Source organism: Diabrotica undecimpunctata, chromosome 11 (assembly GCF_040954645.1).
Source record: "Diabrotica undecimpunctata isolate CICGRU chromosome 11, icDiaUnde3, whole genome shotgun sequence".
NCBI lineage: Eukaryota > Metazoa > Arthropoda > Insecta > Coleoptera > Chrysomelidae > Diabrotica > Diabrotica undecimpunctata.
The window spans coordinates 2427337-2451035 of NC_092813.1; the positions used below are offsets into that span (position 1 = coordinate 2427337).

General features: G+C 32.3%; 2 protein-coding genes across 2 annotated transcripts; one reads left to right on the plus strand and one right to left on the minus strand.

The window, feature by feature from the left end:
- Positions 1-1064: 1064 nt before the first annotated feature.
- On the minus strand, positions 1065-6220 carry LOC140452956 (uncharacterized). The gene is made up of 3 exons (XM_072547275.1): positions 6045-6220; positions 3770-5786; positions 1065-1085 (listed from the first exon to the last, which is right to left on the minus strand). Exons 1-3 carry the CDS (start codon positions 6086-6088, stop codon positions 1065-1067), a joined length of 2082 nt encoding a protein of 693 aa, XP_072403376.1. The 5' UTR covers positions 6089-6220.
- A 2974-nt stretch (positions 6221-9194) lies between these two features.
- LOC140452957 (uncharacterized) lies at positions 9195-21126 on the plus strand. Its single transcript, XM_072547277.1, has 3 exons — positions 9195-9370; positions 9631-11424; positions 21117-21126. The coding sequence occupies exons 1-3, from the start codon at positions 9327-9329 to the stop codon at positions 21124-21126; spliced, it is 1848 nt and encodes a 615-aa protein (XP_072403378.1). The 5' UTR covers positions 9195-9326.
- The last annotated feature ends 2573 nt before the right edge of the window (positions 21127-23699 follow it).

A 23699-nucleotide genomic window follows, 5' to 3' on the forward strand; every position in this document is an offset into this window, starting at 1 on the left:
ATTATTATTTTCAGATGCTATCAACGGTACTTCATTAACTGCTATCAGTGATCAAGTTCAAATTTTAACTAACGTTGAAATACCGAGAGAGGACTTAGAGAGAGATCTCCCAGAACCAATTTCAATGACGCTACATTAATGGAAACAAAAAACGAAGCTACTGAAGATATGGAAGAGGACATTTTGACCAGTGAAATAGGGATTCAACAGAGATACAATGGTGCTGACAACGTTGTAGACGGGGAACAGGTTGATGCAGAAAACAACTTTTCCAATGATGATTCTATGCAAGATCTCCCATATCTCCCAGAACAAATTGCAACCTATGACGCTGCATTAATATAAACACCAATCGAAGCTACTGAAGATAGTGACCGTGAAAGTGACAGTTACAGTGTATCTTGTGCGAGAAAACGAAGTGCAAATCCTGAAGAATGGAGACAAAATAAGGTCAAGAAACTTCGCAACTCTGGTAAGTCCTACAAGTCAAATAAAGGTACAATCATGCTCACTCGACAGATGAAAGAAGCTTGTTCTCAAACTTGTCGTTTAAAATGTTTTGAAAATTCTGTGGATATAAGAACGCATATTCATCGAAAATTTTGGGACTTGGGTAACATAAATTTACAAAGAGACTTTATATCACGACACACCAATGAAGTTAGACCTAAGTATCAAAATAAAATACCTGGAAGCAATCGCAAACATAACTTGCAATATAAATTTAGGATTAATGACAAGGACACTCAAGTATGCAAGACGTTTTTTCTCAATACTTTGGGAGTGAGTGATCGATACATTTACACCACATGGAAGAAAACTGATGAAGAGGGAAGCATGTGGCTCATAAAAAATCTGATAAAGTTGCCTTGGAAAAAATACGTCAGCGCATAAAGATGTTCCCGACCATCGAAAGTCACTATATAAGGGCTCAAACTAGTAGAGTTTTTTTGATGGTAGCTTAACCATATCCGAAATGTATAGACTATACAAAGATAAGTGTATTTCAGACGGCGATATTTGTCTTAAGAAACATCACTATGAACGCATATTTAATTATGAATTTAACATTGGATTCTTTTCTCCTAAAAAAGATCAATGTTCAGAGTGTAAAGTGTATAAAAACTCTAATGAAGGGCAGAGAAAATCATTGCAGAACAACTACGACTTGCATATTAAAAATAAAAATCAAGCACGCGAATCAAAGAAACAAGATCTAGAATTAGCTAATGATGTAAATCAATATTCCGTTTGCGATTACGATCTTCAAGCTGTATTACAGACGCCATACGGAGATGTATCAATGTTTTATTATAAGCCACGTTTAAATGTGTATAATTTCACATTATTTGATAGCGTATCCAAACAAGGATACTGCTTTATGTGGAATGAGTCTGTAGCGAAACGAGGAAGTAATGAAATTGCAAGTTGTGTCTATTATTACATGACAAATCATGCAATAAGCAAAAATTTAATTTTTTTTAGCCACATCTGTGCCGGGCGGAACATAAATAAATTTATCGCCTCTATGTATTTATCTGTTGTTACTAATGTGAGTCATATAGAATCGATTACCCACAAGTTTTTAATAACAGGTCACACACAAAACGCTGTTGACAACATGCACTCATTAATAGAGCGACAAAAGAAAAGAGTGCTGAAGAGCGGTCCAATTTATGTTCCTACTGAATGGGCAACTGTAGTGAAATGTAGCAAAAAAAGTGGTTCACCCTACATAGTTCGAGAAATGGAAACAAAGGACTTCATTGATTTTAAACATGTTTTCTTTCTATTGGGAAACAATTATAAAATTGATCAAAATAAAGAAAATGTGAAGTGGACAGATATAAAAATTCTGCAATGTAGAAAAGATAGTCCGCATATAATTTTCTTTAAGTACAACTATGATGACGAACTATGGAATTTTATTAATCTAAAAAAATCATCGCGGACTACACATAATATACGAGAAGTGCTACTTAAACCTTCCTACAAAGAACAGCCAAAAATTCAAATGGCCAAAAAGAAAGATTTGGTATACTTATGCCATTCGAGTATGATACCAGAAGCTTACCATAGTTTTTATGAAAATATTTTGACCCAAGATGATCAAGAAGAGGACAACAACTAACAGAAAGTGTGTCTACACTTTTTACAATTTTTTCCGTGCAAAAGTGTTGTAACTTTAAAATTCCAATACTAAATGTGTAGTGATTAACAATTTTCTCCGTGCAAAAGTGTTGTAACTTTGAAATTCCGAATTTTTTTAGCATTAATATTATTTTGTTTAAATTTTTATTTTTCGTTAATGTAATATAGGCTAAAAAGCATGCAAAATAATAATTAAATGTTAATTTTTTTTTAAACTTGTGTCTTATTTCACCGATATTAGCACGAAAATAAACAAAATCGTCTTTATCTCGAAACTTACTTATTCTGACTTACTGCAGTCTTGCACTGAGGGTGCGATATATATATATATATATATATATATATATATATATATATATATATATATATATATATATATATATATATATATATATATATATATATATAGTCCAAAGTTTTTTGACTAGTTTGGAAAAAATATATGTAAATACTTTTTTCTTTTTGGGTGTGGTAGTCAATAAAAAATAGAGCTTTGCTAAGGCGTACTATTTATTCTGAATCCAAGCTTTCGGTGGTTTTTTGCCACCTTTATCAAGGTCTACAAAGAAAATTACTATGAAGTAACAAACTGAATGGTGCCAAAAAGGCTGTAAAAAACTATAAAAAAAAAAACTATAAAAAACTTACCCGAATGTAAGATTCGTGGCATAAACAACAACGTTAAATAACATGATAAAACTGAGGTTGCAACTAAACTTAAAAATGTTACTGTTAAAAAACACTTTAAAAATTACTAAAAACGTTAAAAGTTACAAACAAAATGTAGGACGACATGTTGAAAACAGTCGTCGTTGCAGGCTTGATTTCAGTCACATTTCACGAGCAGAAAGAGAAAGTGAGTGGATAATTATTGTTTAAATAGTTTGGAGAAAATACAAAAAACAACTTTGAAAATAACGTCTAACAGAATACTGTTAGTGAATTTTTAGTACTGCCAACTGTATTACCAACTTGAAATTAAGCGGGAAATTAAAAATGTAAATTATAACATAAGCAATCGAAAGAAAATAGTATTTAGTAAATAGGTTTAGAAAAAACAACTCAAAACAAAACAAAACTGAATTAGTAATTGCAGTTTGATCGTAAATATTCAATTAATAATGATATTTCAAAAAAGGAAAGAACCAAAGAAAACTCTGAGATGCAAAATAGCTCAGTCAAAAGTCAATATAAAATTGTAAATTTTGCTAAGATTCTGGATCTCAGATCTCTTATTAAGATTGTTATTATCACTCTTGCTGATATGTACCATCTCTAAGAAAGTTCTCTTGAATTTATTTTTCTCTCTGGCTAATATTTTTACATTGTTGAAATCTATCTTATGGTCTAGATCGATAGTATGCTCTGCCAAAGCACAAGTAGGTTTGTTTAATCTACAATCACTCTTATGAGAAATAATACGGCTAGACAGATTCCTTCCAGTTTCACCAATGTACGTGGATGGACATTCAGTACATTGAATGCAATAAACAACATCTGTAGTCTCTAGAGTGGTTAGGGGTTGTTTTATTTTGCTATACAGCTGACGTATGGTTTTGATGTTCTTGTTAGCTATTTTGATATTCTTAAAGTCTTTAAAAATCTTAGTGAGTTCAACGGTTAGTTTCGGAATATATGGAAGGGCATAAAAATACACACTTGTTGGAGCAGAAATATTTTGTGCTGAGGGCACTGATTGTGACATAGTAAGTATGTTGTTTCTATTAACAAAGGGGACATTAAAAATTAATTTATTTATCAGTCTTAGAGGATATGAATTTTCAACAAAAATATTGCGTAAGAGGTTGAGATCATGTTGGAGATAATCCGGATGAGACAACCTTTTGACACGTTCTTTCATCGCTAGGACTAAATTAGTTTTCATCCTCGGGGGGTGGTAGGAGTGGTAGCTTATGAATCTATTGCTACATATGGGTTTTCTATACCATTGTGTTTTCACAACATTATCCTCACATCTATGCAAACTCATGTCAAGGAAAGGCAAAGATCCCTCCCGCTCCTCCTCGCATGTGAATTGCAAGTGTGGGTTTTGTTGGTTGAAAACATTTAACGTAGAGTGTATGGAGTCTGCAGGTAGTGCCAAGATTAAGTCATCCACATATCTCTTTATGAACGGTATTTCAAAATTGATTTGTTGCAAACTATCTTCAATCAAATCATCTAAGACATAATTGCACAGTATTGGTGAAATACTGGAACCCATTGGAGTACCAAAGACTTGTTTGTAGTAACAGTCATTAAAAATAAAAACATTAGAGTCAAAAACAAAAGAAATGAGTTTTTTGATATTAGCTAAGTTAAGGGTTGTGTGTATTGATATGTCATCCCAGTGTTTCTCAACGCTAACCAATATTGTGTGTAATGGTAAATTAGTGAACAGAGACACTACATCAAAACTAACGAGCTTATAGTTCGTAGGTAATTTAAAGTTATTAATAAAAGAACTGAAACTGAAAGAGTCCTGAATGCAAAACTCGCTGTTATTACTGTACGTTTCTGTGAGAATATTAGTTAAAAAACTTGCTATGGGGCCATTAGGTGTACCTATTGAGGACACTATTGGTCTCATAGACAGAGTAGGTTTATGAATTTTTGGGAGAGCATAAAATCTAGGAGCAATTGCATTGTAAATTTTCAAACTTTTACCAACTGATTGATCTATTTGATTCTCCTTTACCAAATCAGAAACTAGTTTATTAGCCTTTTGTTGCAAAGTACACACGGGATTATTGTTCAACTTTTTATAATATTTAGTGTCAGTGAGTAAGTCTTCACATTTTTGTATATAGTCCCTAGTGTACATTGCTACAGTGACATTGCCTTTGTCGCTCTGGACAATCTTGATCTCAGGGTGATGTTTCAAAAAAGTTTTGCATTTGATATAATATTTATTTAAGAAATGGTCTTTTTCATCTTTGTTGAGAAAGTTAGTAATTATATTAGTGCATTTGGACCTCAGAATGTCCTTATCGACATTCTCAATTGGTCTTAAAATGTTTTCGATGTCTGCCAACAAAGAGGAAACTTTAAAATCTTTTTTGTTAGGAAGTAAAGCGAACTTAGGGCCTAAAGCCAACAACTTTTTCACTTCTACAGGAAATTCTAAGTCTGTGAGGTTTTTAAACCAACTCTCCCTGAAATCAATACTGTCAAAACTATCTAATCTGAACTTATTAAATTTATTGATATTGGTTCTCTTAATTTTATGAAAAAGATTGTTATAAATTACTTGTTGTCTACGTTTGAACTCAACATATGTGTAATAATTAAGTATAGATTTTGATTTGGCCTGGAGATCTTTTAGCTTATTTTCTAAATGATTAATATCAGCAAAAGTAATCTTAATTTCTAGATTGAGAATATTTTTTCCAAACCTTTTACTAAGTCCTTGAGCACGAAAATCTATCTCTCCTCTCCTATGATGAAGTAAATTATTCACATTTGTCAAGCTGTTCGTGATATGGTTCGGAAAACAATCTGCATTTCGACACTTAATTAAAAAAGTCTTTCTGTTCCTTAACGCTGCCAGTTTGGTGTTCACATTAGCCCATTCCTTTAGATACGACACAAGTAATGGTCCGTATTGGAGTCTGATGTCCTCATAAAAACCCATACTACAAAGTAAGAAAAAGTAGTCCAAAGTTTTTTGACTAGTTTGGAAAAAATATATGTAAATACTTTTTTCTTTTTGGGTGTGGTAGTCAATAAAAAATAGAGCTTTGCTAAGGCGTACTATTTATTCTGAATCCAAGCTTTCGGTGGTTTTTTGCCACCTTTATCAAGGTCTACAAAGAAAATTACTATGAAGTAACAAACTGAATGGTGCCAAAAAGGCTGTAAAAAACTATAAAAAAAAACTATAAAAAACTTACCCGAATGTAAGATTCGTGGCATAAACAACAACGTTAAATAACATGATAAAACTGAGGTTGCAACTAAACTTAAAAATGTTACTGTTAAAAAACACTTTAAAAATTACTAAAAACGTTAAAAGTTACAAACAAAATGTAGGACGACATGTTGAAAACAGTCGTCGTTGCAGGCTTGATTTCAGTCACATTTCACGAGCAGAAAGAGAAAGTGAGTGGATAATTATTGTTTAAATAGTTTGGAGAAAATACAAAAAACAACTTTGAAAATAACGTCTAACAGAATACTGTTAGTGAATTTTTAGTACTGCCAACTGTATTACCAACTTGAAATTAAGCGGGAAATTAAAAATGTAAATTATAACATAAGCAATCGAAAGAAAATAGTATTTAGTAAATAGGTTTAGAAAAAACAACTCAAAACAAAACAAAACTGAATTAGTAATTGCAGTTTGATCGTAAATATTCAATTAATAATGATATTTCAAAAAAGGAAAGAACCAAAGAAAACTCTGAGATGCAAAATAGCTCAGTCAAAAGTCAATATAAAATTGTAAATTTTGCTAAGATTCTGGATCTCAGATCTCTTATTAAGATTGTTATTATCACTCTTGCTGATATGTACCATCTCTAAGAAAGTTCTCTTGAATTTATTTTTCTCTCTGGCTAATATTTTTACATTGTTGAAATCTATCTTATGGTCTAGATCGATAGTATGCTCTGCCAAAGCACAAGTAGGTTTGTTTAATCTACAATCACTCTTATGAGAAATAATACGGCTAGACAGATTCCTTCCAGTTTCACCAATGTACGTGGATGGACATTCAGTACATTTAAAAACCTCACAGACTTAGAATTTCCTGTAGAAGTTAAAAAGTTGTTGGCTTTAGGCCCTAAGTTCGCTTTACTTCCTAACAAAAAAGATTTTAAAGTTTCCTCTTTGTTGGCAGACATCGAAAACATTTTAAGACCAATTGAGAATGTCGATAAGGACATTCTGAGGTCCAAATGCACTAATATAATTACTAACTTTCTCAACAAAGATGAAAAAGACCATTTCTTAAATAAATATTATATCAAATGCAAAACTTTTTTGAAACATCACCCTGAGATCAAGATTGTCCAGAGCGACAAAGGCAATGTCACTGTAGCAATGTACACTAGGGACTATATACAAAAATGTGAAGACTTACTCACTGACACTAAATATTATAAAAAGTTGAACAATAATCCCGTGTGTACTTTGCAACAAAAGGCTAATAAACTAGTTTCTGATTTGGTAAAGGAGAATCAAATAGATCAATCAGTTGGTAAAAGTTTGAAAATTTACAATGCAATTGCTCCTAGATTTTATGCTCTCCCAAAAATTCATAAACCTACTCTGTCTATGAGACCAATAGTGTCCTCAATAGGTACACCTAATGGCCCCATAGCAAGTTTTTTAACTAATATTCTCACAGAAACGTACAGTAATAACAGCGAGTTTTGCATTCAGGACTCTTTCAGTTTCAGTTCTTTTATTAATAACTTTAAATTACCTACGAACTATAAGCTCGTTAGTTTTGATGTAGTGTCTCTGTTCACTAATTTACCATTACACACAATATTGGTTAGCGTTGAGAAACACTGGGATGACATATCAATACACACAACCCTTAACTTAGCTAATATCAAAAAACTCATTTCTTTTGTTTTTGACTCTAATGTTTTTATTTTTAATGACTGTTACTACAAACAAGTCTTTGGTACTCCAATGGGTTCCAGTATTTCACCAATACTGTGCAATTATGTCTTAGATGATTTGATTGAAGATAGTTTGCAACAAATCAATTTTGAAATACCGTTCATAAAGAGATATGTGGATGACTTAATCTTGGCACTACCTGCAGACTCCATACACTCTACGTTAAATGTTTTCAACCAACAAAACCCACACTTGCAATTCACATGCGAGGAGGAGCGGGAGGGATCTTTGCCTTTCCTTGACATGAGTTTGCATAGATGTGAGGATAATGTTGTGAAAACACAATGGTATAGAAAACCCATATGTAGCAATAGATTCATAAGCTACCACTCCTACCACCCCCCGAGGATGAAAACTAATTTAGTCCTAGCGATGAAAGAACGTGTCAAAAGGTTGTCTCATCCGGATTATCTCCAACATGATCTCAACCTCTTACGCAATATTTTTGTTGAAAATTCATATCCTCTAAGACTGATAAATAAATTAATTTTTAATGTCCCCTTTGTTAATAGAAACAACATACTTACTATGTCACAATCAGTGCCCTCAGCACAAAATATTTCTGCTCCAACAAGTGTGTATTTTTATGCCCTTCCATATATTCCGAAACTAACCGTTGAACTCACTAAGATTTTTAAAGACTTTAAAAATATCAAAATAGCTAACAAGAACATCAAAACCATACGTCAGCTGTATAGCAAAATAAAACAACCCCTAACCACTCTAGAGACTACAGATGTTGTTTATTGCATTCAATGTACTGAATGTCCATCCACGTACATTGGTGAAACTGGAAGGAATCTGTCTAGCCGTATTATTTCTCATAAGAGTGATTGTAGATTAAACAAACCTACTTGTGCTTTGGCAGAGCATACTATCGATCTAGACCATAAGATAGATTTCAACAATGTAAAAATATTAGCCAGAGAGAAAAATAAATTCAAGAGAACTTTCTTAGAGATGGTACATATCAGCAAGAGTGATAATAACAATCTTAATAAGAGATCTGAGATCCAGAATCTTAGCAAAATTTACAATTTTATATTGACTTTTGACTGAGCTATTTTGCATCTCAGAGTTTTCTTTGGTTCTTTCCTTTTTTGAAATATCATTATTAATTGAATATTTACGATCAAACTGCAATTACTAATTCAGTTTTGTTTTGTTTTGAGTTGTTTTTTCTAAACCTATTTACTAAATACTATTTTCTTTCGATTGCTTATGTTATAATTTACATTTTTAATTTCCCGCTTAATTTCAAGTTGGTAATACAGTTGGCAGTACTAAAAATTCACTAACAGTATTCTGTTAGACGTTATTTTCAAAGTTGTTTTTTGTATTTTCTCCAAACTATTTAAACAATAATTATCCACTCACTTTCTCTTTCTGCTCGTGAAATGTGACTGAAATCAAGCCTGCAACGACGACTGTTTTCAACATGTCGTCCTACATTTTGTTTGTAACTTTTAACGTTTTTAGTAATTTTTAAAGTGTTTTTTAACAGTAACATTTTTAAGTTTAGTTGCAACCTCAGTTTTATCATGTTATTTAACGTTGTTGTTTATGCCACGAATCTTACATTCGGGTAAGTTTTTTATAGTTTTTTTTTTTATAGTTTTTTACAGCCTTTTTGGCACCATTCAGTTTGTTACTTCATAGTAATTTTCTTTGTAGACCTTGATAAAGGTGGCAAAAAACCACCGAAAGCTTGGATTCAGAATAAATAGTACGCCTTAGCAAAGCTCTATTTTTTATTGACTACCACACCCAAAAAGAAAAAAGTATTTACATATATTTTTTCCAAACTAGTCAAAAAACTTTGGACTACTTTTTCTTACTTTGTAGTATGGGTTTTTATGAGGACATCAGACTCCAATACGGACCATTACTTGTGTCGTATCTAAAGGAATGGGCTAATGTGAACACCAAACTGGCAGCGTTAAGGAACAGAAAGACTTTTTTAATTAAGTGTCGAAATGCAGATTGTTTTCCGAACCATATCACGAACAGCTTGACAAATGTGAATAATTTACTTCATCATAGGAGAGGAGAGATAGATTTTCGTGCTCAAGGACTTAGTAAAAGGTTTGGAAAAAATATTCTCAATCTAGAAATTAAGATTACTTTTGCTGATATTAATCATTTAGAAAATAAGCTAAAAGATCTCCAGGCCAAATCAAAATCTATACTTAATTATTACACATATGTTGAGTTCAAACGTAGACAACAAGTAATTTATAACAATCTTTTTCATAAAATTAAGAGAACCAATATCAATAAATTTAATAAGTTCAGATTAGATAGTTTTGACAGTATTGATTTCAGGGAGAGTTGGTTTAAAAACCTCACAGACTTAGAATTTCCTGTAGAAGTGAAAAAGTTGTTGGCTTTAGGCCCTAAGTTCGCTTTACTTCCTAACAAAAAAGATTTTAAAGTTTCCTCTTTGTTGGCAGACATCGAAAACATTTTAAGACCAATTGAGAATGTCGATAAGGACATTCTGAGGTCCAAATGCACTAATATAATTACTAACTTTCTCAACAAAGATGAAAAAGACCATTTCTTAAATAAATATTATATCAAATGCAAAACTTTTTTGAAACATCACCCTGAGATCAAGATTGTCCAGAGCGACAAAGGCAATGTCACTGTAGCAATGTACACTAGGGACTATATACAAAAATGTGAAGACTTACTCACTGACACTAAATATTATAAAAAGTTGAACAATAATCCCGTGTGTACTTTGCAACAAAAGGCTAATAAACTAGTTTCTGATTTGGTAAAGGAGAATCAAATAGATCAATCAGTTGGTAAAAGTTTGAAAATTTACAATGCAATTGCTCCTAGATTTTATGCTCTCCCAAAAATTCATAAACCTACTCTGTCTATGAGACCAATAGTGTCCTCAATAGGTACACCTAATGGCCCCATAGCAAGTTTTTTAACTAATATTCTCACAGAAACGTACAGTAATAACAGCGAGTTTTGCATTCAGGACTCTTTCAGTTTCAGTTCTTTTATTAATAACTTTAAATTACCTACGAACTATAAGCTCGTTAGTTTTGATGTAGTGTCTCTGTTCACTAATTTACCATTACACACAATATTGGTTAGCGTTGAGAAACACTGGGATGACATATCAATACACACAACCCTTAACTTAGCTAATATCAAAAAACTCATTTCTTTTGTTTTTGACTCTAATGTTTTTATTTTTAATGACTGTTACTACAAACAAGTCTTTGGTACTCCAATGGGTTCCAGTATTTCACCAATACTGTGCAATTATGTCTTAGATGATTTGATTGAAGATAGTTTGCAACAAATCAATTTTGAAATACCGTTCATAAAGAGATATGTGGATGACTTAATCTTGGCACTACCTGCAGACTCCATACACTCTACGTTAAATGTTTTCAACCAACAAAACCCACACTTGCAATTCACATGCGAGGAGGAGCGGGAGGGATCTTTGCCTTTCCTTGACATGAGTTTGCATAGATGTGAGGATAATGTTGTGAAAACACAATGGTATAGAAAACCCATATGTAGCAATAGATTCATAAGCTACCACTCCTACCACCCCCCGAGGATGAAAACTAATTTAGTCCTAGCGATGAAAGAACGTGTCAAAAGGTTGTCTCATCCGGATTATCTCCAACATGATCTCAACCTCTTACGCAATATTTTTGTTGAAAATTCATATCCTCTAAGACTGATAAATAAATTAATTTTTAATGTCCCCTTTGTTAATAGAAACAACATACTTACTATGTCACAATCAGTGCCCTCAGCACAAAATATTTCTGCTCCAACAAGTGTGTATTTTTATGCCCTTCCATATATTCCGAAACTAACCGTTGAACTCACTAAGATTTTTAAAGACTTTAAGAATATCAAAATAGCTAACAAGAACATCAAAACCATACGTCAGCTGTATAGCAAAATAAAACAACCCCTAACCACTCTAGAGACTACAGATGTTGTTTATTGCATTCAATGTACTGAATGTCCATCCACGTACATTGGTGAAACTGGAAGGAATCTGTCTAGCCGTATTATTTCTCATAAGAGTGATTGTAGATTAAACAAACCTACTTGTGCTTTGGCAGAGCATACTATCGATCTAGACCATAAGATAGATTTCAACAATGTAAAAATATTAGCCAGAGAGAAAAATAAATTCAAGAGAACTTTCTTAGAGATGGTACATATCAGCAAGAGTGATAATAACAATCTTAATAAGAGATCTGAGATCCAGAATCTTAGCAAAATTTACAATTTTATATTGACTTTTGACTGAGCTATTTTGCATCTCAGAGTTTTCTTTGGTTCTTTCCTTTTTTGAAATATCATTATTAATTGAATATTTACGATCAAACTGCAATTACTAATTCAGTTTTGTTTTGTTTTGAGTTGTTTTTTCTAAACCTATTTACTAAATACTATTTTCTTTCGATTGCTTATGTTATAATTTACATTTTTAATTTCCCGCTTAATTTCAAATTTGGTAATACAGTTGGCAGTACTAAAAATTCACTAACAGTATTCTGTTAGACGTTATTTTCAAAGTTGTTTTTTGTATTTTCTCCAAACTATTTAAACAATAATTATCCACTCACTTTCTCTTTCTGCTCGTGAAATGTGACTGAAATCAAGCCTGCAACGACGACTGTTTTCAACATGTCGTCCTACATTTTGTTTGTAACTTTTAACGTTTTTAGTAATTTTTAAAGTGTTTTTTAACAGTAACATTTTTAAGTTTAGTTGCAACCTCAGTTTTATCATGTTATTTAACGTTGTTGTTTATGCCACGAATCTTACATTCGGGTAAGTTTTTTATAGTTTTTTTTTATAGTTTTTTACAGCCTTTTTGGCACCATTCAGTTTGTTACTTCATAGTAATTTTCTTTGTAGACCTTGATAAAGGTGGCAAAAAACCACCGAAAGCTTGGATTCAGAATAAATAGTACGCCTTAGCAAAGCTCTATTTTTTATTGACTACCACACCCAAAAAGAAAAAAGTATTTACATATATATATATATATATATATATATATATATATATATATATATATATATATATATATATATATATATATATATATATATATATATATATATATATATAGGGTTTTTATCGCGGTTCTCAAAGAATTAGTTTGTAAGCACTATTTGAAATGATCTTTATTATATCTATTATGAAACACACATATATATCTAACATAGCCAATGTAAATTTAAAACAAACTATCTTTAAATTGAAATTCTTATGAAACTAATTAAATTATATAGACAATGTAAATTTTAAAGAAACTATCTTTAAATTTGAAATTCTTATGATACTAATTAAATTATATTAACAAAATTGTGTATCTTTCTGTCACTGAATGCCTTTCATATCAAACATAGGAGAAAGAAAAATAGTGTTTAAAACAAATAATAATTTATAAGTTACACACTAGATAATATTAGATGTAAATAGTATTTGGTTATTTTAATAATTTTAATACTAGAGAATATTATAAAAATTATTTATATAAGGGTATTCTTAAGAAATTAGCATATAATAAGTTTAAAAAGTATTTAAGTTGCAATGTATTTGGTTATTTTAATAACTATAATATTGTAAATATATTTAAGTAAGCCATGTGCATAGGCAACCAAATATACTCTGAAAGTGACAGTTAAGTGATGGTTACAAATGTAGAAGTGGGGTTATTTATTAATTTAAGATGTTTAGTTTACATATAGTTACGGATTTGAAATAGTGTAATTTATTGATTTGGGCTGTTTAATTTACATATAAGTTTCTATTCTGATCTGAAAAGCCTAAATGTCAATAAAATTCTCGATAGAAAAGTAAAGAATTCTCTTTGGTGATTGGATATTGGTATATGAAAAAGAAGAATAAATATAAATGCTGTTAAGAAGAAAAATATTTTAAATTGGTGGAAGCTGATAATTGGAAAAAGTAATTTCACAAAAACAAGGATAACCGAGGCTGAGAACGAAGACATTGAGTGGTGATGAAAATATTTATTTTGGAGAACAGTTTCATTTAGGCATTCAGTGACAGAAAGGTACACAATCTTGTTAATATAATTTAATTAGTATCATAAGAATTTCCAATTTAAAGATAGTTTGTTTAAAATTTACATTGTCTATATAATTTAATTAGTTTCATAAGAATTTCAATTTAAAGATAGTTTGTTTTAAATTTACATTGGCTATGTCAGATATATATGTGTGTTTCATAATAGATATAATAAAGATAATTTCAAAAAGTGCTTACAAACTAATTCTTTGAGAACTGCGATAAAAACCCTATATATATATATATATATATATATATATATATATATCTACGGCATAAAGTGGACTCCGCCCATGTTAAAATTCAGGTTCAAGTGAGCTCCGTGGTCAAGTGGCCACCGATATACGGAGCTCACTTGACCATTCCATAATATTGGCTCTGTCGATTCGTCAACATGTATAGTTTCACAATTTTTAAAAATTTTGTGGAGCCCCTAAGTACCCCTGTATCATGAATGTATATCGCTTAGTTCACGTGTATATATTATAGGGGTCGTTCAGATCTTGTTCCGCGTATATTGGAACCATACGTATATCGGTTTAAGTAAGCTCTGATAGTTTGGCAACTATGGGATTAAGCCGTTTATTTCCAGCGTATATTCTAAACGGTTCATATAGACTCCTTACTTTTGTTATCATTCATACGCATTACAGTATGTAACAGATATGTGTACTACCAAATACCTGTTATTGGTAGGTACGTGCTGTTCTAAAAATAGATTTATAGATACAAAAGGATTTCGTTACCAAGTTGGATGTGTTTTTTCATATGCAAAAATTTCCTAATGTATTTTGTTAACGTGAGTATGTCTTTATACGTTTTATTTAAGAATCCGGTTAATAAGAACTTCTTTTATTTCATCCATTGTTTCATGATATCTTATATACAGCTTTTTTATTATTTTAATTCTTCTATTTTATTATTTTATATTTTTCTGGATTCTATTTCTTATTATTCTATTTTTTAATTCTGGATAGAAGGTTATCTCAAAATAAATATTTAAGTGCTAAAATACGAGTAGATATTTTTTTGTTAAAATGGGTAGTAGTGCACAAAAAAGGGAAGAATGATTAATTTTTCTAACATGAATTATACCACTTCACCCATATTACATATTTCTGAATGTTTTATGTCGTATTTAGGGGTAATATGTAATCAATATAAGTGGAGTTAGTGTCAAATTTGCAATGATCTTTATAAGTAATAGCTTACTGACTGTACTTTACGTGTTCAGTTCACATAAATAAACCTTGTCCCTTCAAAAAGAGCGATTTGAACGGTAAAGTTAACTAAGAAAGTGTGATAAGTCTTGTACCACCCCACATGCACACAAGTTAACCGGTGTTTGCAGGCAAGAGTCCTCCTGGCAGATTTAAGGAAGATAACTACCATAAGGAAGTTCCGTTCGAGGGATCAGATGGCGAGGAGCAGCTTATTTTTGTTTGTATATCTTGCAGATGTGTTGATATAGCCAGTTTTTCCTTGATTCTAGTCATAAAATGGGCTGGTATTCGTGGAGTGGATGTCACGAATCTGGACTTTGTTTTTTTTTTGCTCTCTAGCTACTTATCTTCGAATACTAGGTGGATTGATAGCTACGATATTGTAGAGCTTATGTATGGATGTGAGTCTTAATATTCCCTGAATTTGGCTGACTAATTTATAACTAAATATTTTATAAGTTATTTAAATATCTATTTATAAGCGGAATTTAGATTAACAAATACCACTCCTCATACCTGATATTTTTCGTACTTCTCTTCGCTGTGTTGGGCAAGATTTAGTATTTGTGACATATATGATTTAACCTGTCATATATAGCCACTTTTGTCTTTTAATTTGAGTTTTTCTTCTATTATCGGTTTATATTAAGGATCATGTACAGAAGTATTCTGTATAGCTGACAAAATAAATAGATATATTGGCCGATAGCTTTTACGGTCGTTGGAGTTTTTGCCAGGTTTAAGCAAGGCAACAACTTTGTCTTTGCTTTGCTTGTCTAAAGACTTTGGATATTAGCCATTGTTGTATTTTTAGTTCAAATTTTATAGTTAGTTTTGTGCTCAGATCCTCAGCCAGGAGCTGTAATATTGTTCATTATATACGTGGATAGCGGATCCAAGCTCAACATCGTTGAAAGGTTCTCTCAGCTGACTGGTTTTATTTTCTCTCATTATAAGTTTTTCTTTGCTTCTTTGCCTGCATTTAATATGTAATTTTCAGCGATAAGCTTAATACCAAATACCATAGGATTGGCTATCTATGTGCTTCCTGCATTTTGTTAAGCGCATATGTAAAGTAAAGTGTCTTTATCTCTAGATATACTCTTAATATTTTTACACATAATTAGAATAGTTGGTCCTAAAAAGGACCGATTTGACAAAAACATATTGAACGGGTGATTTAAGAATTAACGATTACTTAATTATTCATTACCCAGGGTACGCCCGATTGCGGTGGTCTTATTAGTACTTCAATTTTCGTGAACGCTTCTACTTTAAACTTCATAAAAAATGACTAATCTTTCACTTTTCTGTTACTGTTATTTTAAGACGATATTTCGAGTCAGATTTGTATAGTAATAACTATAGTCAATATATAGTCTCTATAAGTAAATGAGTTTGTGGTATCGGTTACAACTCATATATATTGATAATGAGGAAATAAACAGGTTAAAATAGGTGTAGAAAATTTTACCTACATATATCGTCACCATTGTTCAGGAGATGGGTTTATCCCAGAGATCAAAGGTTACATACTTTTACAGGCGTATTCTAGGTTCTATTTATATATTTTTATTACTAAAAAAGTGTATTTAAGCTTAAGCTATCTGTAGATTCCTTGAATATTAGAATCTATGAAAATTAGCAAATTATAAAATATAGACATAATTCTGAATGACCAACTTGAGACAAACAGTTATCCCCTCCTCAACTTATTCAGTTACAAAATATGACGTGTAAACGCATACCTGTTTAATTGTTAGATAAAATGAATTTCCATCAAGTAACGGTCGAATCTATCACTTACTAAAAGAATACGAAAAGACCTGCTTATGCTTTAGAGTATGGGTACTTTAGTACAAAGTACTCTTTGCTTTTGCCAATTGCTTTGTCACTTTCTCAGCGATGGGTCTCCCTTTTGCTCATCAATAATGTTCCCGCTCGATATAGTTATTCTAAGATATTCAGATTTCACTATATGCTCTACATTTGGTTTTATCTCCTATTACTTTACAACTACGACGAAATCTTTATAATATATCTGATGCATTGATATTAAAGTGGAGTAGAATACTTGGTAGATAATATTTATTTGTTTTGAGTATACTTATTTTACGACCTAGTACATAAAAAAATAAATACTTGTGTGCTTAGTGCTTTCTAAGTCTGTAAAACATAAACATGCTTCCATATGAGATTATACATTTATTAAGAATGTCCACTCTCTGAATTGAAGTTTTTATCTTAAAATATGACTGTGTCCCACAATCTTTCACAAAAGTTATTCTTTTCTGAAATTTTCTGAATAAGGTTCAATAGGTTTTTATATTTTGTTTTACGTTTTAATCTTTAAATCGGAGTTCATTTTTTGAAAAACTATAAACATGTGACAACAAATTGCTATATGAACGGCGTTATGCATCACTAGACCCAGCCCCAATTTCTTAAATTGTGGATTATGGCGCTTTCTGGTGGAAAAGAGGAACAACAGGATAACATCAGTTGTAGACCAAACAAAAGAAATTAGGACACGTATTGAAATAGCACGTGCATTATTTTTTAAACTTAAAAAGTTTCTTTGTTTTCGGGATATAAAGTTAGAGCCTGATAATGCTTCGATGTTACGTGTTCTCTACTTTTCTTTATGGCTTGGAGGCGTGAACACTAAAACAACTTAGGAAAACTTGAGTACTTAGGACATGGTGATGAGAGGGCAAAAATACGCATTATTACAACTTATTATGCAAGGCAAAATCCGAGGAAAGCGAAATGTAGGAAGACGAAGAATATTCTGGCTTAAAAACTTAAGGGGATGGTTTGAATGCAGTAGTGCAGAACTTTATAGAGCGGCAGTCAACAGAGTCCGTATAGTCATGATGAGTTACAACCTTCGATAGAAGATGGAACTTAAAGAAGAAGATAGAAAAAATCATAAACTATCTACGTAATAAATCCCATTAACCTGTTAGTAACGGATAACCAGATATATTTAAAAAGATTAAGTACCTTTCTTTTTAATTTGAATTTTGAATTTTGCATAACTAGAGCAAGCGACTAATTTTTGTGTATTAGTTTTGGACCAAGCGCCTCTTGCGAGCGTTGTAATGATTGTAAATCGAATATTTGGCAACATATGTACATAAACGTGGTTAACAATGGTGACGTTGGCAACTTGTTGAGGCGTTTAGGTTAAGAAGTAGTTTCAGTTATTGCTTAAATGTTTCTATAATAGTCACATTACAGAAGAGCTAACACAGAAAGAGAATACTTAACAAAAGACATAACATTAAGTAAAATGTATGAATTGTATATTGAAGAAGCAGACAATGACCTTGTTAAATTTTCGTTTTACAAAAAAATGTTTTTAACACGATTTAATCTTCAAAGAAAAAAGTTGAAAAAAGATACTTGTAGTAGATGTGATTGTTTCGAATTAGAAATTAAAAATTGCGCAGATAACGAACAATTAAGCGTTAAACGAGTAATTAAAGAAAGCTAGACATGAAGATAAGCAACGATCAACCATTAGTGGAAACCTTTTGTTTTGATTTAAAGAAAAACTCTTCCCCTTTCGAGAATTCTAATAAATATTGTATATTATAAGCGTCAATTATGTATTTACAACCTTGGTATCCATAGCGCCAAGGATAAAAAAGGTCATTGTTATATTTGGATAGAAGGTGAAGCTGGTCGGGGAGCCCAGGACGTAGGCATTTGTCTTAAGAAACACATTGAAGAAAATGCTACTTCTGCAAAACATGTAATTTTGTGGTCAGACTCTTGTGGGGGCCAAAACCGTAGCACTAAAATAGTTTTGATTCTGAAAATGATTTTGGAAACTCATCCTACCATTGAAAAAATTACATTACGCTATTTCTTTCCTAGTCATAGCTTTTACCCAATGGTAGTGATTTTGGAGATTTTGAAAATGCCCTAAAATTTCAACAACGTTTATATACCGTTGATGATTACCTAAACGTGATGAAAAAATTCCGTAAAAAGAACCCACTAGTAGTTCACAGAATGAAAAAAGAAGAATTCGTCAAGCTAAGAAGAAATACAAGCGAATCAACAGAAGAGACCAATTTAATAGATCTTGATAAAATATTAAAGTTAACAACTACAATTTCGTAAATATGGAACACTTTAAATATCTTAGATAAATAATCACGGTTAATAATAATGCCACTAAAGAAATACAGATCATAATTTAAACTTTTTACCTATTTTAATACATAGATGCTAATCATGGACAATGACTAAAACGGATAAGGAAGAAATTCTCTCTTCTACGGCACTACAGCCCAAAATGAGCCTTGGCCTCCTTTATTTTTTGCCTCCACCCTTGTCTGTCTGTGGCTGCTCTTCTCCATACACGGACTCCTAAAAGTGCTTGTGCGTCGCTGCTTACTGTGTCTTCCCAGCGCTTTCTTGGCTTTCCAACTAGTCTCTTTCCCTGCATTCTGGCGTTCAGTGCTCGTTTTGGTAGCCTATCCTCTCCCATTCGTATCACATGTCCGGCCCATTGCAATCTTTGTATTCTAATGAAGTCTGACAGGGGTGTTTCCTTATACAGTTGATAGAGCTCGTTGTTATATCGAATTCTGAAGATTCCGTTTTCCCTCACAGGTCCTAGTATTCTCCTCAGTACTTTTCTTTCGAATGTGTCGAGTTTGTTTTTGGATGTTTCTTTCAGGACCCATGCTTCGCTGCCATAACATGCTATTGGCCGAATTAAAGTTTTATAGATTCTCATCTTTGTATTTCGGTGGACACTTTTAGACCGAAATATATGGGAGAGGGCAAAATAAGCTTTGTTTGCCTGCGTTATCCTTTTTCGTATTTCTCCATCCTCTGCTCCATCGGCATATATTTCTACTCCCAGGTATGTAAACTTTCCAACCGTTTCAGTGTCATCTTCATGCATAATGTTTTGTGGGATTATATTTCTTCTCGTCTGTACCATTATTTTTGTTTTTTCTGTGTTAATTTCCAGACCTAGCCTTTTCGTTTGTGTTTTTAACTCTGCGTATGCTTCCTGTGCTCCTGTTGATGTTCTACTCATAATATTAATATCATCGGCGTAGGCAGCCAGTTGAACCGTTTTATTGGTCAGTAGGTTTTCTCGTCCAGTTTGCATTTGCCTAACCGCATACTCCAGTGCCAGGTTAAACAATGTTGGTGCCAGCCCATCTCCCTGCTTTAGTCCCTGCGAGATTTTGAAAAAGTCTGTCCGGTTGTTTTGTATTCGTACACATGCCTGAGTTTCATCCATTGTGGCTTTAATGAGTCTAATCAGCTTATGTGTTATTGCTAATTCTGCCAATATATAGTATAGTCTGTCCCTTTTGACTGAATCGTATGCCTGTTTGAAGTCTACAAACACGTTGTGAACATCAATGTCGTGTTCCCACGATTTGCTCAAGACCTGCTTGACTGTAAATATTTGATCCATTGTCGATCTTCCCCGTCTGAAGCCCGTCTGATATTCTCCAATAATATTTTCTGCTAGTGGTTGGAGTCGCTGGTTTATAATATACGTGAGGACTTTATACGCTGTACATAGTAGAGAAATTCCACGGTAGTTTTTGCACTGGAGTTTGTCTCCTTTTTTATAGATTGGGCATACTATACTTTTCTTCCATTCGTCGGGTATTTTCTCTTCTTGCCATATTTCTTTGATAAGCGCGTGGATATGACTTGATAGGTGGTTGCCACCTACCTTATACAGTTCTGCTGGAATCTCGTCAACTCCCGGGGCTTTATTGTTTTTCTGGGCCTTAATAGCTTCGAGAACTTCCTCTATGGTTGGAGCTTCTACTTCAACTTCGTTCTCTTCTACATGGTTCGTACCCATTTCATCTTCCATATCTACTTGTGTTCCAAGTAGGGTCTGAAAATAATGCTTCCAGGTTTCTGTGACTTTCTGTTGGTCACTGATTATTTGCCCACTTTCATCTTTGCATAGGCTTGTTTGAGGTTTATATCCACTTTTTATCTTTTTTTAGGTATTTGTAAGCTCCTCTAGTTTCGTTTTTTTTGAAATTTTGTTCCATTTCTTCTATTTGTCCATTTTCATAAGCTCTCTTTTTGTTTCTGCATATCTTGTCTGCTTTCCGTCTTGCGACTTCAAATGATGTTCGTCTTTCCCGTGTTCTTCTTGTTATGTACATTTTGTGCGCTTCGTTTCTTTCTTCTATCGCTTGCCTGCACTCGTCATCAAACCATGTTCCTCTTCTCTTCTTTTTCTTGTTTCCCACGGTGGACGCTGCTGCTGTCAGCACTGCTGTTTTGATATTATTCCATTTGCTCTCTAAATTAAATAAAGGAAGAAATTACATGTAATTAATTTGGTAGTCCCCAACAGATGAGTATTGACTATAGGTAGAATAGAAGGTAGTTGAACAGGCATGTGTTGATAAATATGATGGGTCGGTAGATAGTCTCATTATTCCTAAATCTGACCTCATGTTACCTTCCCCCTTCATTTGTGGAAGTCCTAAAGGCATTTTTTCTCTTGGGGCATCCTCCCAATTTAACTTGGCAATGTAGTTATTATAGAGCCTTTGGATATAGCCAGCGCAACTTTAGCATTGAGATTTAGCTTCTTACACGACGTTGTTGTCTTTATATATGTGTTTGGCCTTGGCATTAGTTCCGTTCGGGATTGGTTAGCAATTGCTTTTCTAGCAATCCTGATCTAATTAATACCTGAGTTTTACGTACATTGTTTTGTTAGCATTCTGGCCACATATCCACACATTAGCACTGGTTTAATCACTGTTTTATATATCCTGATTTAAGAAAGTCGTATTAGACCTCTGAATTTAAAAGTATTATAAGAGTTATACAGATTGAACGAATTTAAAACGGAACATACAATTTAATATATGTCTGTTTGAACTGCATTTGAAATAGTGGACCAATATAAAACTTGGACAAAAATAAATACATACCCAGTGATAGATATTGTATAAAATATCGTTCAACTATCTGTCTCCTTTAAAGGAAAGGGGAGCTTGCCTAATAGTCGGAGAGATAGAGCCGAAATTTTGGAATGATCAGTAATATGACATTTCTCTATTGGAATATATTCATTGTAACTGGGTTAAGACTTTGCCTTACATCTGCCCTCGTGATACAGGGATGAAGTTGTAATTTTTTTCGGAAAAATTAACGATCGATAATATGGCTGAAAATTTGCCCAGAGTAAGATCTTGGTATAACTAGACGAAATCCCAAAGGACGGACGCGAGAGTGGATACATAAGGGGTGGCGGACAGGGGTGAAATTGCAATTTTTTGGGGAAAAATTAACGATAAGTAATATGTCCGCCATTTTCATGGCTCATTATTTAGCCCCTAAAAACTCTAAATCCAAAAGAGCGGACAGCTGGGTTGGTACAGAGAGCCATAAAACGGGGTCAAATGTACCACTTGCCTGCGCATTTTAGGTCTCGGTAACAATTTTCAAACTGATTTTATTATGATATTTTTATACCGATTGATTTGAAAATTTGTATGCTCACTTCTGTTACTATTCTGAAAAGCATCAAGTAGAGTTTTCCTCAAAATTTTCCAAAAAAATTTCCGTAAATGAAAATTTTCGTAATTTTTTGAGGTAAAATCTAATTTGTAGAATCCTTTCGATTTTCTGTCAGTTATACCATGATTTTTTTCCAAAAATTTTAAAACGATTTTTCCGATAAGAAAAAAAAATTAGAAAAACTTTAAAAATTTCGTCATTTTTCTCACTCTCATTGATGTCATCACATTCATCATCTTCGTCACTTTCACTTTCAATAATATCACATTCATTATCTGCTTCATTTTCAATCACTACTTCTCGAACTGATTCTGGCATCTGAAGTCCACTAAACCATTTTAATTTATATGTTTCATCTTAAAACTCCCAACCATGTTCTTCAACAATCAATTCTGTTGGTACTTTTTTATGAGCATTTGTCCAAATATTTGAAATATAATGGGCTCGCAGTAGATGTTGGTGTAATTCATCTTGACATGGTGGTAAGCTTGAAGCACCGAAATTTTTTAGTTTTTTTTTTAAAAGGCTCGTTTACATCATGCAACTTATACTGCCGGTTAAATAGTGAAAATCTGACATCGTTTACTTTTCTTTTTGGAATTGTTCTCGTCAGTCCTGTTCCATATAAGTGACATATGAAAGTTTCTAAGGTTTCAAAAAATTCATTACAATCGAAGTCAGTTTCACCAAGTTGGATAAAAGCATCTTAATACTTATTACATTTAGCGCATGCGTCTAGAATTACTGGTCTAAATGGAACGCGCATCATTATTATTTTAATATTTTAAAATAATAATGATGCAAAATTATTGTCCAAACAGAATTTGTAAAATTATAATTAACTAATGAAAATAAAATTCAATCAATTTAAAAGTTAAAAAAAATATTGAAAATATTTACAAAGTAAATTTCAAAACTTAAAAAATTGATAATTCCACTAATAAATTGATTTTTATTAATAATTATTTGTAAAATGTTAAAGGAATTCTACAAATTGAATTTTACCTATTGATAAATAGAAATAATATATTTTGTATTTGATTATT

Coding starts and splice junctions, on each gene's coding strand:
- LOC140452956 (XM_072547275.1), bottom strand. CDS start 6,088: ATGTTATTTAACGTTGTTGTTTATGCCACGAATCTTACATTCGG. Junction 5,787..6,044: donor GCCACGAATCTTACATTCGG/GTAAGTTTTTTA, acceptor CTTACTTTGTAG/TATGGGTTTTTATGAGGACA. Junction 1,086..3,769: donor CATATATTCCGAAACTAACC/GTTGAACTCACT, acceptor GATCTTTTTTAG/GAGAAAAGAATCCAATGTTA.
- LOC140452957 (XM_072547277.1), top strand. CDS start 9,327: ATGTTATTTAACGTTGTTGTTTATGCCACGAATCTTACATTCGG. Junction 9,371..9,630: donor GCCACGAATCTTACATTCGG/GTAAGTTTTTTA, acceptor CTTACTTTGTAG/TATGGGTTTTTATGAGGACA.